At 36.3% G+C, this 17,900-nt stretch overlaps 1 protein-coding gene across 1 annotated transcript in view; it reads right to left on the reverse strand.

The window, feature by feature from the left end:
* CSMD3 (CUB and Sushi multiple domains 3) overlaps positions 1-17,900 on the reverse strand; it is a gene marked incomplete at its 5' end in the record, with an annotated part of 687,334 nt that overhangs the window by 17,068 nt on the left and 652,366 nt on the right. Inside the window, one exon of the mRNA XM_081322366.1 lies at positions 11,990-12,055. Within this exon, the coding sequence (XP_081178492.1) occupies positions 11,990-12,055 (66 nt within the window). The remainder of the gene's footprint in view (positions 1-11,989; positions 12,056-17,900) is intronic.

A 17,900-nucleotide genomic window follows, 5' to 3' on the forward strand; every position in this document is an offset into this window, starting at 1 on the left:
CTGCAAAATAAAAATAAAGTCCAAACATTAAAGATCAATAAACAATAAGAACATTAGAGCTACAATAATGCTAGTTAAAATGAGATTAGAACATTAAAAATATACTTGAGAAATGTTGAGCAACAGAATTCTATATTGGAAATCCTTTTTTTCTTTTTACTTAAGTTTTCTGAAATTTCACATATAAGTGATACACAGCTATATGTTATAGCTTAGTATCTTCAAGAATTTTAACATCTCTATACCAACTATTTCTCCAACTTTTTCAGTTATCAAAATGAAAGTAAGACAATTTTACTATGAAAAGAACTAAGAATAATATCACAAACTTAATTGATAGCTGCATGGTGCAGACATTCTGTCTAGTGGCTGTATGCTAGTGGATCTACTTGGTATATATATTAGATGGGTTCACCAAAAGTGGCTCAAATACCAATTACAGGGGGACAATACATGCTTTCTTTTCAGAAGTTCATAAAAAATTATAATTTCAGAAGAAACAGAATATACATAAGAAGATTTCATACCAAAAACAGAACTTGCAATAATGCGTAGCAAAAAGAGCCTGTATATTACAGGGATAAGAATGTGTTTAAAAACTTATAAAAAGTTATGTAGGTGTGGGAGGGTGGGAGGGAATTCATGTTTTTTCTCTGTATCTTTGTCAGAAAACTAACATAAATGCAGATATTTCTTTGATTTAATTTTCTTTTTGACATATTTAAAGTAACACCTCCCTCAGCTACGACTTTTTCCTGAAAACTTCATTTCCAAATAGGATCTCCCAGGATTGATGCATCCTTATCTCAGATGGTTCAATTCCCACTCCAGTTGGGAGGGAAAAAAGTGGTTCTTGGAGGTTAAGTTAATCAAAAGATTATCATGGAACCAAAAACTGTGATTAAGGAATGATGAAAGAATGTTTAAATTAATTCATAATTCAATATGGACTGTAATTCTGTAAGAAAAAAAATAGGGGGTAGGTGACTAGTTCCTTTTAAAAATATAGCAATGTTGGTAGATATGCTGAAAGTCCTGCTATTAAACACTGGGAAACATAGAAGAAGGGGGGGGGGAGAGAACATATTCTCTCTAATGCACATTATTTTTTTAATATAATTTTTATTGAAGCTTACAAATACAAAGATAAAAAATAAGAAAATATAAAAAAGAAAACCAAAAAGTGCAGAGAAAAAGAGATAAATGCTTCCCCCTTCAAGACAAGTACAATTTCAGTAATTTATTGCCTTCTCTGATATTTCAACAAAAGATCTTCCTATATCTCATCTATCTCTAAATTATAAAGCCTTGTCATTCAGTCCTAATCTGTAATTGAACATTAAGTGTTAACAGAAATAGCATACATAGTATAACCTTAATCAAATAAATCAGTTTTATGTTTCTTTATTTTCAATACAATAACTTATTATTTTTAAAATACAGGAAAAATCCTCTTTTCATTCCATATCTTATATGTTACCTATAAACAAATCTTTGAAGCCTGGTCATTCCATCCTAATAAAAAAAAATTCCATTAAGAGCTACTAGCAAAACAACATATATATTTTAACTTTTACCAAATAAATCAATTTTGCTTCCCTTCCCCTTTTCAGTTCTTTTAAATAGTGTCAAAAAATAATTTATGTCTTTGGAGAAACTCCTTCACAACTTTAAAATGAGGTAAAATGAGGACCCAGATTGTTGGGGGCAATTAAGCTGACTTTGTAATAATGCCGCTTGGGGTGTGGGGGAAAGCCCTAATAAGCAGGCATATACATAGAATGAAGGCTACTGCTAAGCTTGTAAGCCGCCCTGAGTCTTCGGAGAAGGGCGGGATATAAATGGAATTATAAAAAAAAAAAATATCTCCTGTCAATCCAAGATAAGAAAGTTATCCAAGTCAATCTTCAATTTATTACTTGATGTTCCTTTTACTTATTAAGACATCAAAGATTTTCATTTGTAGATCAGTGTAAGACTGTTTTTATATCATTCGCTATTAGATCCACATTAAAATGATTCTTACTCTATTTTGTCCAGTAAGATCTGTTCTTTTCTATCTCTTTTAAATCCATATTTATAATAGCAAACTATATGAAAAATAATTTCTGAATATATTGTACCCAAATATCCTTAAATTCTTACAAAACCAGGTATCTTTGTCCATTCTGGGACAAATGGGTCTCTCCTCCTTCTAAACATTACTTCTGTTTCTTTTACTTCAGTGTCCCCTCTTAACATATTTTCTTTCTACAACAACAACAACAACTTTATTGATTAGCCCTTGGGCCATATCAAAGTACAAAGTTCCAGCAACAAACCTTCACCAAAACTAAATAAAAGCAATCCAAAATGGAATTTGATAAAATACAATTTAAAATGGAATTAAAATACAATTTAAGTTAAAATAGTAATAAAATACAAATTTAAGATATAGATAAAATATGGTAACATTATATTTCGGAGTCGCCCTTACAATCTACCCCAATCAGTCCCACATATGCAGATCTTAACTGGATCATTTTGTTTAAATACTGTGCTACGTTGAATGTTATTTTCAAGTTCTGGCCGGACATAAGGTAAGTTATTTTGATATGGGGATCCCAATGGGTCATTCGTTTGGTATATAGACCAAGATACCTGTCTCTCACCCTCTTATACAAACAACAGTCAAATAGGATGTGAGCCAGGTCCTCTACCTCTGCCGCTCCGCAATTTTCTTTCTAATCAACAATAGTTTGTCATCAGAAAGCTTATTACAGTCCTTCTAGTCCCTTATTCTGTTTATAACTTTCCAAAATCAATGTTCTAAATATCATTTTGCTTTTTTCAAATAAAAAAGAGTTTTAAAAATCTTTAGATTAACATGAAACTTTTTCAAGAAGAGAAAGAAATTCATCCAATGTAATGAAACATTCATTTCCAAAGTTTCTCAATATCCAAAGAAGCCATTAAGAAACCATTCCCAGAAATCATTAAGAAAGGAAGTATTAAAACCCATAATCTCTTTGAAGGCTTTGAATTGCAGTTTGGGCAAAACTGATTATCCCTTGGCTCCCAGGACTCTGCTGTCTTACTGTGTTCTTGTAAGAAGTGTTTGTGGCCAATTCTGGTCCTCTCCTTGCTACAGAGGTTACAATTTGTTTACCAGCTCCTTGTTCTGCTATGGTTGTCTCCATTCTCTCTTTGGAAATAGATTATTAAACTCTGTTTTTCTGCAAATATTCTTGAGTTTATAAACAGAGTTAATAGCAATATTACTTAGATTTATATACACCACTTCACAGTGCTTTATAGTCCTCCTTAAGCAGTTTACAGGGTCTGCATATTGCCTCCAACAATATGGGTCCTCATTTTACTGACCTCAGAAGGATGGCAGGCCAAGTCAACCATGAGCCAATGAGAATCAAACTGTTGGCACTCAGCAGAATTAGCCTGCAATACTGTATTCTAACCACTGTGCCACTACAGTACTAATCTATTCTATAAACAGAAACATTCTATATATAGTATATCACAGAAGTCATGAAAAAACAAAGGAAGTATTTCTAAATGTGGTAAGGGTTCGGGCCCATTCCATTTTTATAGATACTTTATGTAAGGATTGTTATAAGCATGAACCTGGGCAGTTTGATACAATACCTGTCTTAATCAATGAGTTCAGTGAGACCTATTGACAGGTGGTTCAGCTAAGATTGCAGTGGATTCAATCTTTTATAAAAAGTTTGCCAACGTATTCAAATCAAATGTTTGTTCTGATAGTATTAGAAGGCTTCCAACCCAATGATTCTATGACTCAAATTAGAAAAATCTTCCCATGATTATAGACAGCATGTAGCCCTTCTATAAATTCTTATCTATGAAAGAAGGGCCTTTCTAAAGTCTGTTCTGTGGAGAAGGCATTAAGCTTTCCCATTTTATATTTCCAATTGTAGGAAAGGGAAAACTTTAAAGGAAACAAAATCAGACACCACAAAATGATTCAAGATAAATGACACTAGACTGACTCCTTAATTGTGTTATAGGCATCTTTCCTTTCATTTTCTTACATTGATCTCATAGGAGAACCCTAATGGCACAGTGGTTAGAATGCAGTACTGCAGGTTACTTCTGCTGACTGCTGGCTGACTGCAGTTCGAGTCTCACTGGCTCAAGGTTGACTCAGCCTTCCATCCTTCCAAGGTCGGTAAAATGAAGACCCAGATTGTTGGAGGCAATGTGCTGACTGTGTAAACTGAGTAGAGAGGGCTGTAAAGCACTGTGAAGTGGTACATAAGTCTAGGTGCCATTGCTATATGGTAGAGTTAAAAGATGTCCATGCAGAGCATTAGTATTTCTAAGGGCATGTACAGTATTCTGCCTGAAGTTCCACCTACCAGTTCTACACTCCATCTGGGTGTTCTTGTTTGCTCTAACACACCTGGTTATTTATGAGTCTATGTTTTGAAATTTCAGGCAATGTTAAAATCAGTTTGCAACCTTACTTATATTCAGGTGATGGTGGAAATTTTTCATGAAATTTATGTAGCTACTTAACTTGAGATTTAGTTTTAGTAAGCTCAGGCTGTTTTCCAAGGTGACTCAAGTAGGATTGAATTATTAGTGCTCACAAAGCTGCAACCTTGGAGTACTTAAACTGTGAAATCTTCAAGGTAGTTTTAAGGTCTGAGTTTATTTTTGTCAAATACAACTATTCATAACTGGAGAAAATTATTCTTGGCTTCTTTTAATCTCTTATAGGCATTTCTCACATTTTAATGCTAAATCAAAGTATCCCTTTGGAATAAATGAATGTTAATCATCATAAACAGAAGTGCAGAATGATGAGCTAAGCTCTATCTAATGCCAAGCATAAATCAATGGCAAAGGTTTCATTCATTTCAATAAACTGGGCTTAGACTTTTAAATCTGAATAGATGCAAATAATCCTACATGTATTTGAATACTGAAATACTAAAACATGATCATGTTCTAATAAAATTATGTAATAAGGACAATTAAAAAGACATTCTGAGGAAAGAAAGAAAGCAATCATTCATTTTATATTCCATCACAATGAGGTTACTTCATTTGGCATTTTAGTATGTGCTGATGTATTATGTTGACTTGAACATTAAAGTCATAATGAAATCATGTTTCCTTGTTCAAGCCTATTTATCCTTCTGTGTTACAGTCTCTTCTGCTGAGGCAGTAAATAGAATAATAAGGCAATACCTCACCGACAATTTTAATACATGTTTCATAAAATTCAAAGCATATTGCAGCTTTTTTAAAAAGTAATCCTATATTTACTGATATTAAAATGTAGAATATCATTATTTTTCAGATTAAGATTGAATTTTGTGAAATTTCAAAGCAAATGTGTTTAAATTCAGAATAATATAATTATGAATGATGTAAGATTTTTTTATAAAGACCTATAGTCCTAAATAGGTCATTATTGTAACAATGGAAGTATGAATGCATGTTTATTGAACAAGCCAAGGGGCTTCAATGAGGTTACAAGCCTCATCTCCTTCTGCATAATAACAAAGTGCTTGTAGTATGCTAGGAGTGTCTTCATTGTTGTTGTCCATACATCTTCCATAATCTAACCAGTACTCATTCCAATTAACCAATGGGGAAGTGCAAAAATGCCCATCATTCTCTCCCCATCTTTGTCATTATTTGAATTTATTTTCACCACAACATTTTAAAGCAAGTTTTTGTAAAGAGTTGTGGCACAGAAAATCCTCTGTTCTGTTTAAAATGAACATCAATATATTGAGACACCATGATAACCAGCTGAGTTGCTGGGAAAGCATTAGCAAGGAGCCAGGATGAGACAAGAATTCTTGCCAATATTAAAAATGCAAAACTGTATTTCCAGTAGAAGTATACAAAATGTTTCATGTTCAAAATATTTCAGGTTTAGAACACTTGTCTGACACTGGAACAAGTTGTTCATTTTATTTCAGAAGTAATATGAGCTCAGGTTGTAGTTTTTTTTTCAGATTTAAAATATTTCCAGAATAGTTGAAACAACCTGTTCCAAATTTGTAACGGTTTGTCCACCTGTATTGCCTGCATTTTCTCTTGCACTGCAGCTGAGACAGAAGATAATCTGCTCAACTGTGAGAGAAATTGCAAAATGTTTGACCTGAGACAGCAAAAATATGCTACCAGTCCAAGATTAGTGTAAATTGTACACGGGGAGAAGGCCTCACGAGATTCAGTGGGACTCACTTCTGGTTCAAAACCTATTTGAGCCATATCTTTGCTTCATAAATATGAAATTGAGAGTAAAGTCATCCTGATTATTTCTCAGTATTGGAGAAATTCAGTAACTTCACATAGAATCCACTGCATACATCGCTAGTCTCAAAAGATACAGGGGATAGAAACACTAGGTACTGCCCTTCATGAGCTTTATATCACTGGAAATGTGGTGAAATAACAACTTATAACTGTTTTCCAAAAGACAGATAATTATTTTTGAATCTCAAGATGTGCTATTTGGGTAAAAATCAGAACTGAAATGACAACGATTATTGATATGCAGAAGTTGGAAAAAGAAACATTGTACCAATGAAGCTTTCACATTTGAAAATTACCAAAACCATGTCCTCTGGAAGACTCACATATTTGCTTTAAAAGTGTCTCTGGTTATCTACAATTTGCTTTGGTATATAGACACAATACTACATTTCACTGCTGGCATCATCAGTGAAATGAAATGACTGTGACTTGCACACTCATGCATACCAGTTGAGAACAGCTTCTCATGAGTTTAGCAAAGGACCTAGCTATTTTAAGAATTTGAACAAAGGGGCTGTATTTAGATTAACACTCTTTTCAAAGTATCTTATTCAAATAGATATTGCCCTAGATGTTGCTGTTGTGATTATTACAATTATCATGCTATATATCCCATCTTTCTGTCCATGGTGTAGTCAAAATGACTAACAACATAAACTAAATTTCAAACAATTGAAAAGCAATTCATTAATTAAAAAAAAATAAAGTTATTACTAACAGAGGGTTGATTAAGTGCCTTGACTCCTTTCCTAATGATAGAATGAAGGGAACAATATTCAAATCCTAAATGCCTTCCAAAGCTTAGGATCAGTGTAGGGAAAGTGCTGTTATAAAAACAATTTCATCTTATCTGTGCTGCATTTCCTTTTGCTATACATCCTACCTGATAGTCTTGGAATTTATACAGATTAGCTAACCTGAACAAAAAATATATATTAACATTAATCTACTGACATGAGCTTGTTGATCAGATGGTCGGCAGTTTGGCAGCTCGAATCCCAAGTGCCGCGTAACAGAGTGAGCGCCTGTTACTCGTCCCAGCTTCTGCCAACCTAGCAGTTCGAAAGCACGTAAAAATGCAAGTAGAAAAATAGAGACCACTACGGTGGGAAGGTAACAGCATTCCGTGCGCCTTTGGCATCTAGTCATGCTGGCCACATGACCACGGAGACGTCCTCGGACAAGTGCTGGCTCTTCGGCTTTGAAACGGAGATGAGCACTGGCCCCTAGAGTTGGAAACGACTAGCATGCATGTGCGGGGGAACCTTTACCTTTACCTTTACTGACATGGACTAAAACTTCAAGTTACAATTAGCAATGCCAGGTACTTGCCCAGAGCATCACTTCTGAGTTCCTGTATCTGTTTATTTCTATATTTAGTGCTGAATCTTATTAAATATCAACACTTGGATCAAAATTGCTAGCTAAGTGGTAGACCATTGCATTAGACTTTAAAAGTATGTAATTCATCAAACTGAATGATACTGACATTGCCAACTGTACACTGAAATGTATAAGCAATATCAAAAACTACAGCAAATCCTCATTAGAACAAAGCAAGTATCATACTCTTGCCAATATTATGTACTTAAAGGTTCCAATGATTTCATTGAGTGATTTATGTATATGGATAATAGGTTCAAAAGTTGCTCAGCTTTGCCTAGATCATAAATAAAAGAGCTGAAGTTTTCTTTAGTGCATAGAGAAAAATCCTAGGATTAAACTAATTTAAGCTTTAGCTGCTAAGAATTGTCCACCTATTTTTTCCTGTACACAAATGAGTTTGAAAACTACAGAAATTTCTTTTGTGCTCAGCCTTAAGAAAGGATACTCAAAAGGGGATATGATAGTATTCTTCAAATACTTGAAAAAATGGCACAAAGAAGAAGGTCAAGAGCTCTTCTACCTTGGAAAGAACATGAAATAACAGATTTAAGTTACAGGAAGGGAGATACTAACTTAAAGTTGAAAACCACTGTTTAGGAATGAACATTAGAAAGGTGGGGAAATGGTTAGGAGGCAAACAAAAGCCAAATGTGTTACCAGGTTATGCTTGTTTGAGTTGGAAAGCACATTTATGTTCATGCCTTGGTGGAGCAGTGGGCTAATGCCTCCTTAAGTAACACCAGCTGCCTGCAATTAGTGCAGGTTCGCATCCCACCAGGCTCAAGGTTGACTCAGCCTTCCATCCTTCCGAGGTAGGTAAAATGAGGACCCAGATTGTTGGGGGCAATAAGCTGACTTTGTAATAATGCCGCTTGGGGGGGCGGCGAAAGCCCTAATAAGCAGGCATATACATAGAATGAAGGCTATTGCTAAGCACATTGATTTGTGCTTCTTAGTTTGTAAGCCGCCCTGAGTCTTCAGAGAAAGGCGGGATATAAATGGGATTAAAATAAATAAATAAATAAATGTGATTTTCCACTTAGCAATTGCTTCATTTAGTAGCAGAGTTTCTGGTCCCAATTGTGATTGCTAAACAAGAACTTTTTTGTTATTTTTCCATAAAGTTGCTGGAAAAACATCCCATTATTATACAACTTATATGAAAGACTTATTAAAAAAACAATCAAGAGAGATTTTTTTCATTACTGTCAAAAATATTAAATATATAGGCTTTCATGTTATACTGTATATAGATTAAACTATATCCCCAAATAATACATGATGTGTTCATAGAGTCTTATCCTTAGATATGACTTCTCATATCTGTGGGATCCTTGGTGCTCTCTGAACTTGGTTATTATTGATGAAATTGTGTGCATAGCCATTTCTTGGAAGATGTTCTGTAGATGTTGTGTTTCCTTTTTCTGATATTCAAGGCTGCTACAGTGTTTGTGCTCATTTAAATTATGTTCTTACACAGTTTCTCTTGTGGAAGGTTGGATTGTTGCTCTTTAGTGGAGCACTTGTTTGGTGTGGGTAGTTTTGCAATAAATTTGCCATGATTACATCTGCTGATGAGGGTTATCCAGGAAGATTAGTATGTTGTTTTCTTCTTCCCTAGTACATTTTACTCCTTGTTGATAGTTCTCTGTGTGTTCTCTAGCTGGTCCTTTTTTTTTTTTTAGTGACAAAGCTGTTATCAAATCCATACTTTGGGTTGCATGCAAGGAAGTGCTATAAATTCCAGGCATTGCATTAAGGTCTCTGCTGTTAATCCTCAGTCCAACCATGAACTACAAATATTTTCTTCTATTGGTCCCTTCTCATATCTATTGGGAATTTGAATTTTGAAATTAAGTACAGATTGATCAAAATAATTTTCTAGGTTAATGTGCAGACAGGAATATGAGTAGTTTTGAATTTACATATGTATAAAACATAAAAAGAGGGACACAGTGGCTCACTGGGTTAGGACGCTGAGCTTGTCGATCAAAAGATCGGCAGTTTGGCGGGTCAAATCCTGAGTGCCGTGTAGCAGAGTGAGTGCCTGTTACTCATCCCAGCTTCTGCCAACCTAGCTGTTCGAAAGCACGTAAAAATGCAAGTAGAAAAATAGGGACCACTCCGGTGGGAAGGTAACAGCGTTCCGTGCGCCTTTGGTGTCTAGTCATGCTGGCCACATGACCACGGAGACGTCCTCGGACAAGCGCTGGCTCTTTGGCTTTGAAACGGAGATGAGCACCGGCCCCTAGAGTTGGAAACGACTAGCACACATGTGCGGGGGAACCTTTACCTTTTTATAACATATAAATTATTGCAAATGGTCATTGAAAAAAAATTGAAAATATATTTTCTAAGAAAATATGATTAAAAATATATTGAAACAGAACATTTGCAAGAAAGTGTAAAATTGCAAATGCATGTATAAACAAGATAGACAAGACTGATGAATGCACAGTAGTAGATGAAACAGCAAGCACAAAAGTTTAATTTGTTCATCACTAAGAATGATTTTTAGCTTATTTTTAGGCCAGCGCTAAGAAAAACATAAGGAAACAAAATCTAATAGCAAATTTGACTTGGCTCTCAGAATGTGGTGGTCTGAATGCCTACTCCTTCCAATGTCAAAAGATTTGAGACAAAATTAACCCATTAATGAAGTACTCACAAATTATGTGATTATATCTACAGTTGGATGTTTAGCTAATGAGGCACTTCAATGGGACACAAATAAAAATCATAACATAGACATTTATTTATAATCATATGCATATCGGATATACACAGATATATAGATATTGTTTACCACATGTAAAAGTACTCCCAAAGAATGTTCATCTTTGAAAAGGGAGATATTTTCTTCATTGATTGCTCCTTTTTAGCAAAAGATTGATAAGTGCAGTTTTTCCATGCTTCAAAAATATAGTTCCAGAAAAAAAATTACTTAAAATGTATAATATTAAGAAGCCATGTCCCATATACTAGAAATATATAAAAATGCACCTGATAGAAAACTGTCTTCCACAAAGCTTAGGTCTCTAAACATGTATAGTAAGACTATGCATCAGTTCATATAAGTAGGTGAAAACAGTAAAATGTTATTTGAATACAGGCAGAAAAAAAGAATTAAATGGTATGTAAGAAGAAAGCAAAAGTTACATTTACATAAACCATTATGTGAAGCTTCTAAAAACCCAATTTTCACTTTATTTTATTGTGTGGGGCGCTTGTCAGTCAGAGATGATTATATAAAATACCTCAAAAAATCAATTCTGGTTTTTACCATAAGAAAAACATTAAAATACTACACTCTCTGTTTTCAGTGGAGCTTATTATTTTTTGAAAGGACTACGGTAGTTTTTAAAGACATCTTAGAAATGAGTTTATAATCCATATAAAGCTATTCAGCTCACTAGATTAAAATAGATTCTTATTTGGTTAAAACAGAAACCAAATGAATATTTTTCTGGTTATACTGCTGCATTTGCACACTGGAACATTATGCAATTATTCCTGAACTGTATCCTTTTTAGTGAATTATATTTTCTATTCTTTTCCCAAGCCAATTTTATAATTAAGGTGCATCAACAACTAAAATAAGTCACTCGCTCATTTGGAACTAAACATGATTGGATACACTGGCATTCTTTTATGAATATGTAAAATACCTTGTGACTATTTATATAACTGTTGATTGCACTTTAAAAACTTATTAGATACAATACAAGTTGTCCTACATTAATAATGGTCATTGGAAGTAGAATTTCCATTGCTAAGCAATATGGTCATAAAGTGTGATATCACATGTTAGCATCACTTAGTGATGGAAATTCTGGCACTCCACAGTGGGTTGTTAAGGAAGTCCTTGATGGCTCATGAGCAGTTTGACAAACAAATAAATGAGTGCTGTTGGGTGAAGGGGGTACACAGTTGGCTGGTGAGATGCAGCACAGGGATGGTAAGGATTGCTACAGGGTGTGGAAAAATGTGAAAAACTTACTGGAACCACTTGTGAATTTTCCTTCTGGCTTCCCCATTGACATTGCATTTGGGAAACACAGGAAAGGTTGCAAATAAAGAACACATGATTATGAGGCAGTATAACTGGTGTAAGCATAAGCTGGTTACCAAGTCCCTAGATCATAATCATGTGATTGTGGGGGGGGGGCTGTATGCAGGGATGTCCAGAACTTTGATAACTGATCTTATGTGCTCCTTGTTCAGCACCACCATACCTTTGAACAGTTGCTGAATGAGTGGTCTTTAAATGAAAACTATTTAAATTCTTAGAATAAAAGGTACTCACCATTTAATTTGGGGCTTGGTGTTCCCAAAGCAGGTCTAGGATCTTTCACCAATATTTTGGAACCAGCTGTTGATAAAAGTAACACACGGATTGCTTACATTCAGGGCACTCATTCATAATAACATTAAACCATTGTGACATGTAACCTTTTAAAATTTAACAAACACAGTATTGGGTAAGGTACTCAAAAGACAAAAATCAGTGCAATTAAAGCCACAAAGATGTTTGAAATTTCTCTGTGCTGCATATGTAAAGAATTCAAATTAACAGAATGTACCATAATAATGATCCTACAAAAATTATAACTTTTATAAAGTTATAACAATTATAAATTATAATTGTTGTGAATCATCATTACATTCATAGAATATGAAATCAAAATTTAATTTTTAAAGTTCTGCATCTACATTGCTCTTTCTAAGTATCACAATTCTTTTTCAGCTATTGCACATTTTACTAGCAAATTCTATCTTCTCCTGTTCCCTTTGGGACCTGTTCTTATATTTTAGGCTATTCAGATTCCATTTGGTAGAGAAACCTGATGCATTAACTGTTTTTAATCATGTATATTTTTATTTGTAAATCACCAGTTGTTCAGGTGAGATGAGCAGTGTAGAAATTTGCTAAATAAATAAAAATACATTATACAGATCAGTCTAACAAGGTAGATCAGCCAGGAAACACAGCCAGAGAAGCTAAGTTGACCATACAGTAAAGTTATATTAACAGAATCTTGCAAATCTAAAAGTACAAACTTCCCCATTCCACTTTACACAGCTCAAAAAAAAACTGTGGAGGGTTCCTACTGAATCACTTGACCTATCCACACTCCTGCTGGGGGCTAAGTTGCCTTTTCTCTGTACATTCCTTTGTCTGTGGCTCTTCATCTTGTCTGCCAAGGTGATTTCCACATACCATTATAACAATTCTAAAATGTTCTTCAGATGGTTTGCATTTGCTAAAGTGTGTGAAACTAAACTGATTCACATTAAGTCTACTTGTAGTGGAAAGAATCAATCCCATGAATTCTGTGTGGAAGTCCAGGCTGCTTCTATGATTCCAGTTAGGTAGGAACAGATTTACAGATTTGTTAAAATCGTAGACTGCATGTATCTACAAATGATACTTCACACAAATAATGTTTCTGCATAATACCAACATGACTGCTTTTCTAACAGAAGGAAAACTTTCTTGAATTTTGGTTTGTGATGACTAGGGGTAGATGGGGAAGAAAATCTGCTTAAAGCTTTTATTCATTTATTTATTTTGCTGTTAATAGGGCAGCATATTAGGACCAAAGAATCACACAGATCTGATCCTTCAAGATTATTTATTTTATTTTATTTATTTTAATTCCATTTATATCCCGCCCTTCTCCGAAGACTCAGGGCGGCTTTACAAACTTAGCCGTAGCCTTCATTCTATGTATATGCCTGCTTATTAGGGCTTTCACACACCCCAAGCGGCATTATTACAATGTCAGCTTAATTGCCCCCAACAATCTGGGTCCTCATTTTACCTACCTGGGAAGGATGGAAGGCTGAGTCAACCTTGAGCCTGGTGGGACTCGAACCTGCACTAATTGCAGGCAGCTGGTGTTACTTAAGGAGGCATTAGCCCACTGCTCCACCAAGGCTCTTTTAGTTGGTGAACTTTCTATTGCATCCCATTCTGGAGGAAATATTTAGATTAGATATATTTCCATGCATTGGAGGAGTAGGAGGAAGAGAAGGAGGATGCGGAGAAGGAGGAAGGGGAAGGAGAAGGAGAAGGAGAACCATTGCTAGGAAGTAAGGCTGTAGGTAGGCCTAAGTGTTTAATATAGTTTCACTCAAATATTCATTTAAAGTTGTTCCCAATGCTTCAACAAGCCAATAATAAATATTCATATTCATATTCCTCTGTACTAATGTATGAAGAAAAAAGCACCCATGGAGTTTGTCTTCACAAATTCCTCCAAAGTGTCTTTGTGCATTACTGAATTGAAACTCTGCAAACCAGAATTAAACACACCAAACAAAGCTTGTAGCTGGAAAGGATGATATGATGATGATGATGATGATGATGATGATGATGATGATGATGAGAAAAGAAAATAATAAAACTCTGATGAGTGGGGTATAAAAGTCTTCCTTATTTCTGTGCCAAGCCCAAAGGAAAACATGATTAAGTTATTTCTTCTGTATGTCATTGTTAAATCAAGGAGCATGGGCAAGTGGTGGAAGTTTCAGAAACCTGGACCACACAAGATGACAACAAATAGAAACTGGACTTTGTAACTACTTTCTGCCATCTGGTGGTTGCATGGATTTGTGCAGCCTAGAACTGGTGTTCCTCTCTGACCTAAGTGAAGTGTACTAACCCTTACCCTTAAATACTGAAGAATGTGGGAAAGTTTGTTGCTGTAGCAGCTTGCTAAGTTTCCTCAAAATAAGATATAACACACACTGCGCCAGTTCACCCATCTCTTGGAAATCCTTCAGAATGGGAAGAAGAGAGCAAATGTTTCTACTTTCAAACATAATTGCACATTAACAAGCCAAATTCAAAAAGCACAAGCTGAGTTCAAAAGTAAAACAGAAATATCATTTCAATTAAATGAATGAAACTATTTTTCACTTTGTCCCTCTCAAATGCAAAAAAAAGAGTTCTGTGTAATTTAAGTTGGGTTGATTATTTATGTATTAAATTCGTATGCCTGCCAGAGTTACCTTGACCAAAGACTTTTGTTCTGAACACATCAACTGTAGCGATAATAATAGAAGCCCTCCTATTCTACCACTTCTTACAATACTAGACAATACAGTATCAACAACAGGTTTCTAGGTTAGATAATATCTCAGGACTTAAAATGGACACCTAACATCAAAAATGTCATCAAAAAACACAATAAAGAATGTTCTTCCTGCACCAACTCAGAAAGCTCAGACTGCCCAAGGAGCTGCTGATACAGTTCTACAAAGGAGTTATTGAGTCTGTCATTTGTACCTCTATAACTGTCTGGTTTGGCACAGCAATCAAATAAGATAGACACAGACTTCAACTGATAGTTAAAACTGCAGAAAAAGTAATTGCAACCAGCCTGCCTTCCACTGAAGACCTGTAGACTGCATCAGCCAGAAAGAGGGCTATGAAAATATCTACAGAACCCTCACATCCTGGACATAAACTGTTTCAAATTCTTCCCTCAAGATGACCCTATAGGGCAGTGATGGCAAACCTTTTAGAGACCGAGTGCCCAAACCACAACCCAATACCCACTTATTTATTGCAAAGTGCCAGGGCCGCATCAGCATTGTGGTTCCCTCAGGGAGGGCAGGTGTGTTCCCCACTGTGGTTCCCTCAGGGAGGATGGGGTGTGTGGCCAGGGTGGTCACGGCAGACTGGATGGGTGTGGCCAGGTAGGCGTGGCCACCTCGATGCTCTAACACCTCTACTCAAGCTTGCTAGCTGGCCATTTTGCCTGCTTTGTGCCGGGCAGGGCTGCTGCTCTGGGCAGCAGCAGCGGCGCCCTAAGGGACCTGCGTGAGCTGCTAATGATGGCAGTGTGCATGCCCACAGAGAGGGCTCTGAGTGCCGCCTCTGGCATGGGTGCCATAGGTTCACCACCACTGCTATAGGGCATTGCACGCCAAAACAACCAGATACAAAGACAGGTTTTTTCCTCATGCTATTACTCTGCTAAACAACTAATTCCCACAACACTGTCTAGGATGGAAATCCATCTAGTATGGCTGTATTAACGATTATCCTTCTCATCTATTCATCTTTCCTATTACCTATTTCCTTAGCTTCTTATGATTATAACTTTGTTATTTATATCTCAAGCTTTATGTTGATTTTTAAATTTAGTATCCTATTATGATTTACACTCCCCTTCATGGATTACTGCCTTGTCGTGGCGAAGGGGCTTGCGTAATTCAATGAAGCTATGAGCTATGCCGTGCAGGGCCACCCAAGACGGACAGGTCATAGCAGAGAGTTCTGACAAAACGTGATCCACTGGAGAAGGAAATGGCAAACCACTCCAGTATCTTTGCCATGAAAACCCTATGGACAGTACCAAAAGGCAAAACGATATGACGCTGGAAGATGAGCCCCTCAGGTCGGAAGGTGTCCAATATGCTACTGGGGAAGAGCAGAGGGCTAGTACTAGTAGCGCCAGAAAGAATGAAGCGACTGGGCCAAAGCCGAAAGGACGCTCAGCTGTGGATATGTCTGGTGGTGAAAGGAAAGTCCGATGCTGTAAAGATTTTTTCTCCATAGGAACCTGGAATGTAAGATCCATGAATCAAGGAAAACTGGACGTGGTCAAACAAGAGATGACAAGACTGAACATTGACATCTTAGGTATCAGCGAACTAAAATGGACAGGAATGGGTGAATTTAATTCAGATGACCATCAGGTATACTACTGTGGGCAAGAATCCTTCAGAAGAAATGGAGTAGCCTTCATAGTCAATAAAAGAGTAGGAAAAGCAATACTGGGATACAATCCTCAAAATGACAGAATGATCTCAGTTCGAATCCAAGGCAAACCATTCAATATCACAGTAGTCCAGGTCTATGCCCCAACCACCAGTGCTGAAGAGGATGAAATTGACCAGTTCTATGAAGCACTACAGCACCTTATAGAACTAACACCAAAAAATGATGTTCTTATCATCATGGGGGATTGGAATGCTAAAGTAGGAAGGCAAAAGATAACTGGAATAACAGGCAAGTTTGGCCTTGGAGTGCAAAATGAAGCAGGGCACAGGCTGATAGAATTCTGTCAAGAGAATACAATGGTCATAGCAAACACTCTTTTCCAACAACCCAAGAGACGGCTCTACACATGGACATCACCAGATGGTCAACACAGAAATCAGATTGACTATATGCTTTGCAGCCAAAGATGGAGAAGCTCTATACAGTCAGTAAAAACAAGACCAGGAGCTGACTGTGGCTCAGACCATGAGCTTCTCCTTGCAAAGTTTAGGCTTAAACTGAAGAAAGTAGGGAAAAGCACTAGGCCACTCAGGTATGAATTAAATCATATCCCTGTTGAATATACAGTAGAGGTGACAAATAGATTTAAGGAATTAGATCTGATAGACAGAGTGCCTGAAGAACTATGGACAGAGGTTCGCGACATTGTACAACAGGTAGCAACCAAAACCATCCCAAAGAAAAAGAAATGCAAGAAAGCAAAATGGCTGTCTGAGGAAGCTTTGCAAATAGCTGAGGAAAGGAGGGAAGCGAAAGGCAAGGGAGAAAAAGAAAGATACACCCAATTGAATGCAGAATTCCAGAGAATAGCTAGAAGAGATAAGAATGCCTTCTTAAATGAACAGTGCAAAGAAATAGAAGAAAATAATAGAATAGGGAGGACCAGAGATCTTTTCAAGAAAATTGGAGAAATGAAGGGAACGTTTAATGCAAAAATGGGCATGATAAAGGACCAAAATGGCAGGGACCTAACAGAGGCAGAAGAGATTAAGAAGAGGTGGCAAAATTACACAGAAGAACTATACAAGAATGAGCTTAACGTCCCTGATAATCACAATGAGGTGGTCACTGACCTCGAGCCAGACATCCTAGAATGTGAAGTGAAGTGGGCCTTAGAAAAGCTGAGCAACAACAAAGCTAGTGGAAGTGACAGTATTCCAGCTGAGCTATTCAAAATCTTAAAAGACAATGCAGTAAAAGTGCTACACTCAATTTGTCAGCAAATTTGGAAAACTCAACAATGGCCACAGGATTGGAAAAGATCAGTTTACATTCCAATTCCAAAGAAAGGCAGTGCCAAAGAATGTTCAAACTATCGCACCATTGCACTCATTTCTCATGCTAGTAAAGTCATGCTTAAAATCCTACAAGCTAGACTTCAGCAGTATGTGGATCGAGAACTACCAGAAGTGCAGGCAGG

Source organism: Vipera berus (assembly GCF_964194415.1).
Source record: "Vipera berus genome assembly, chromosome: 3".
Taxonomy (NCBI): domain Eukaryota; kingdom Metazoa; phylum Chordata; class Lepidosauria; order Squamata; family Viperidae; genus Vipera; species Vipera berus.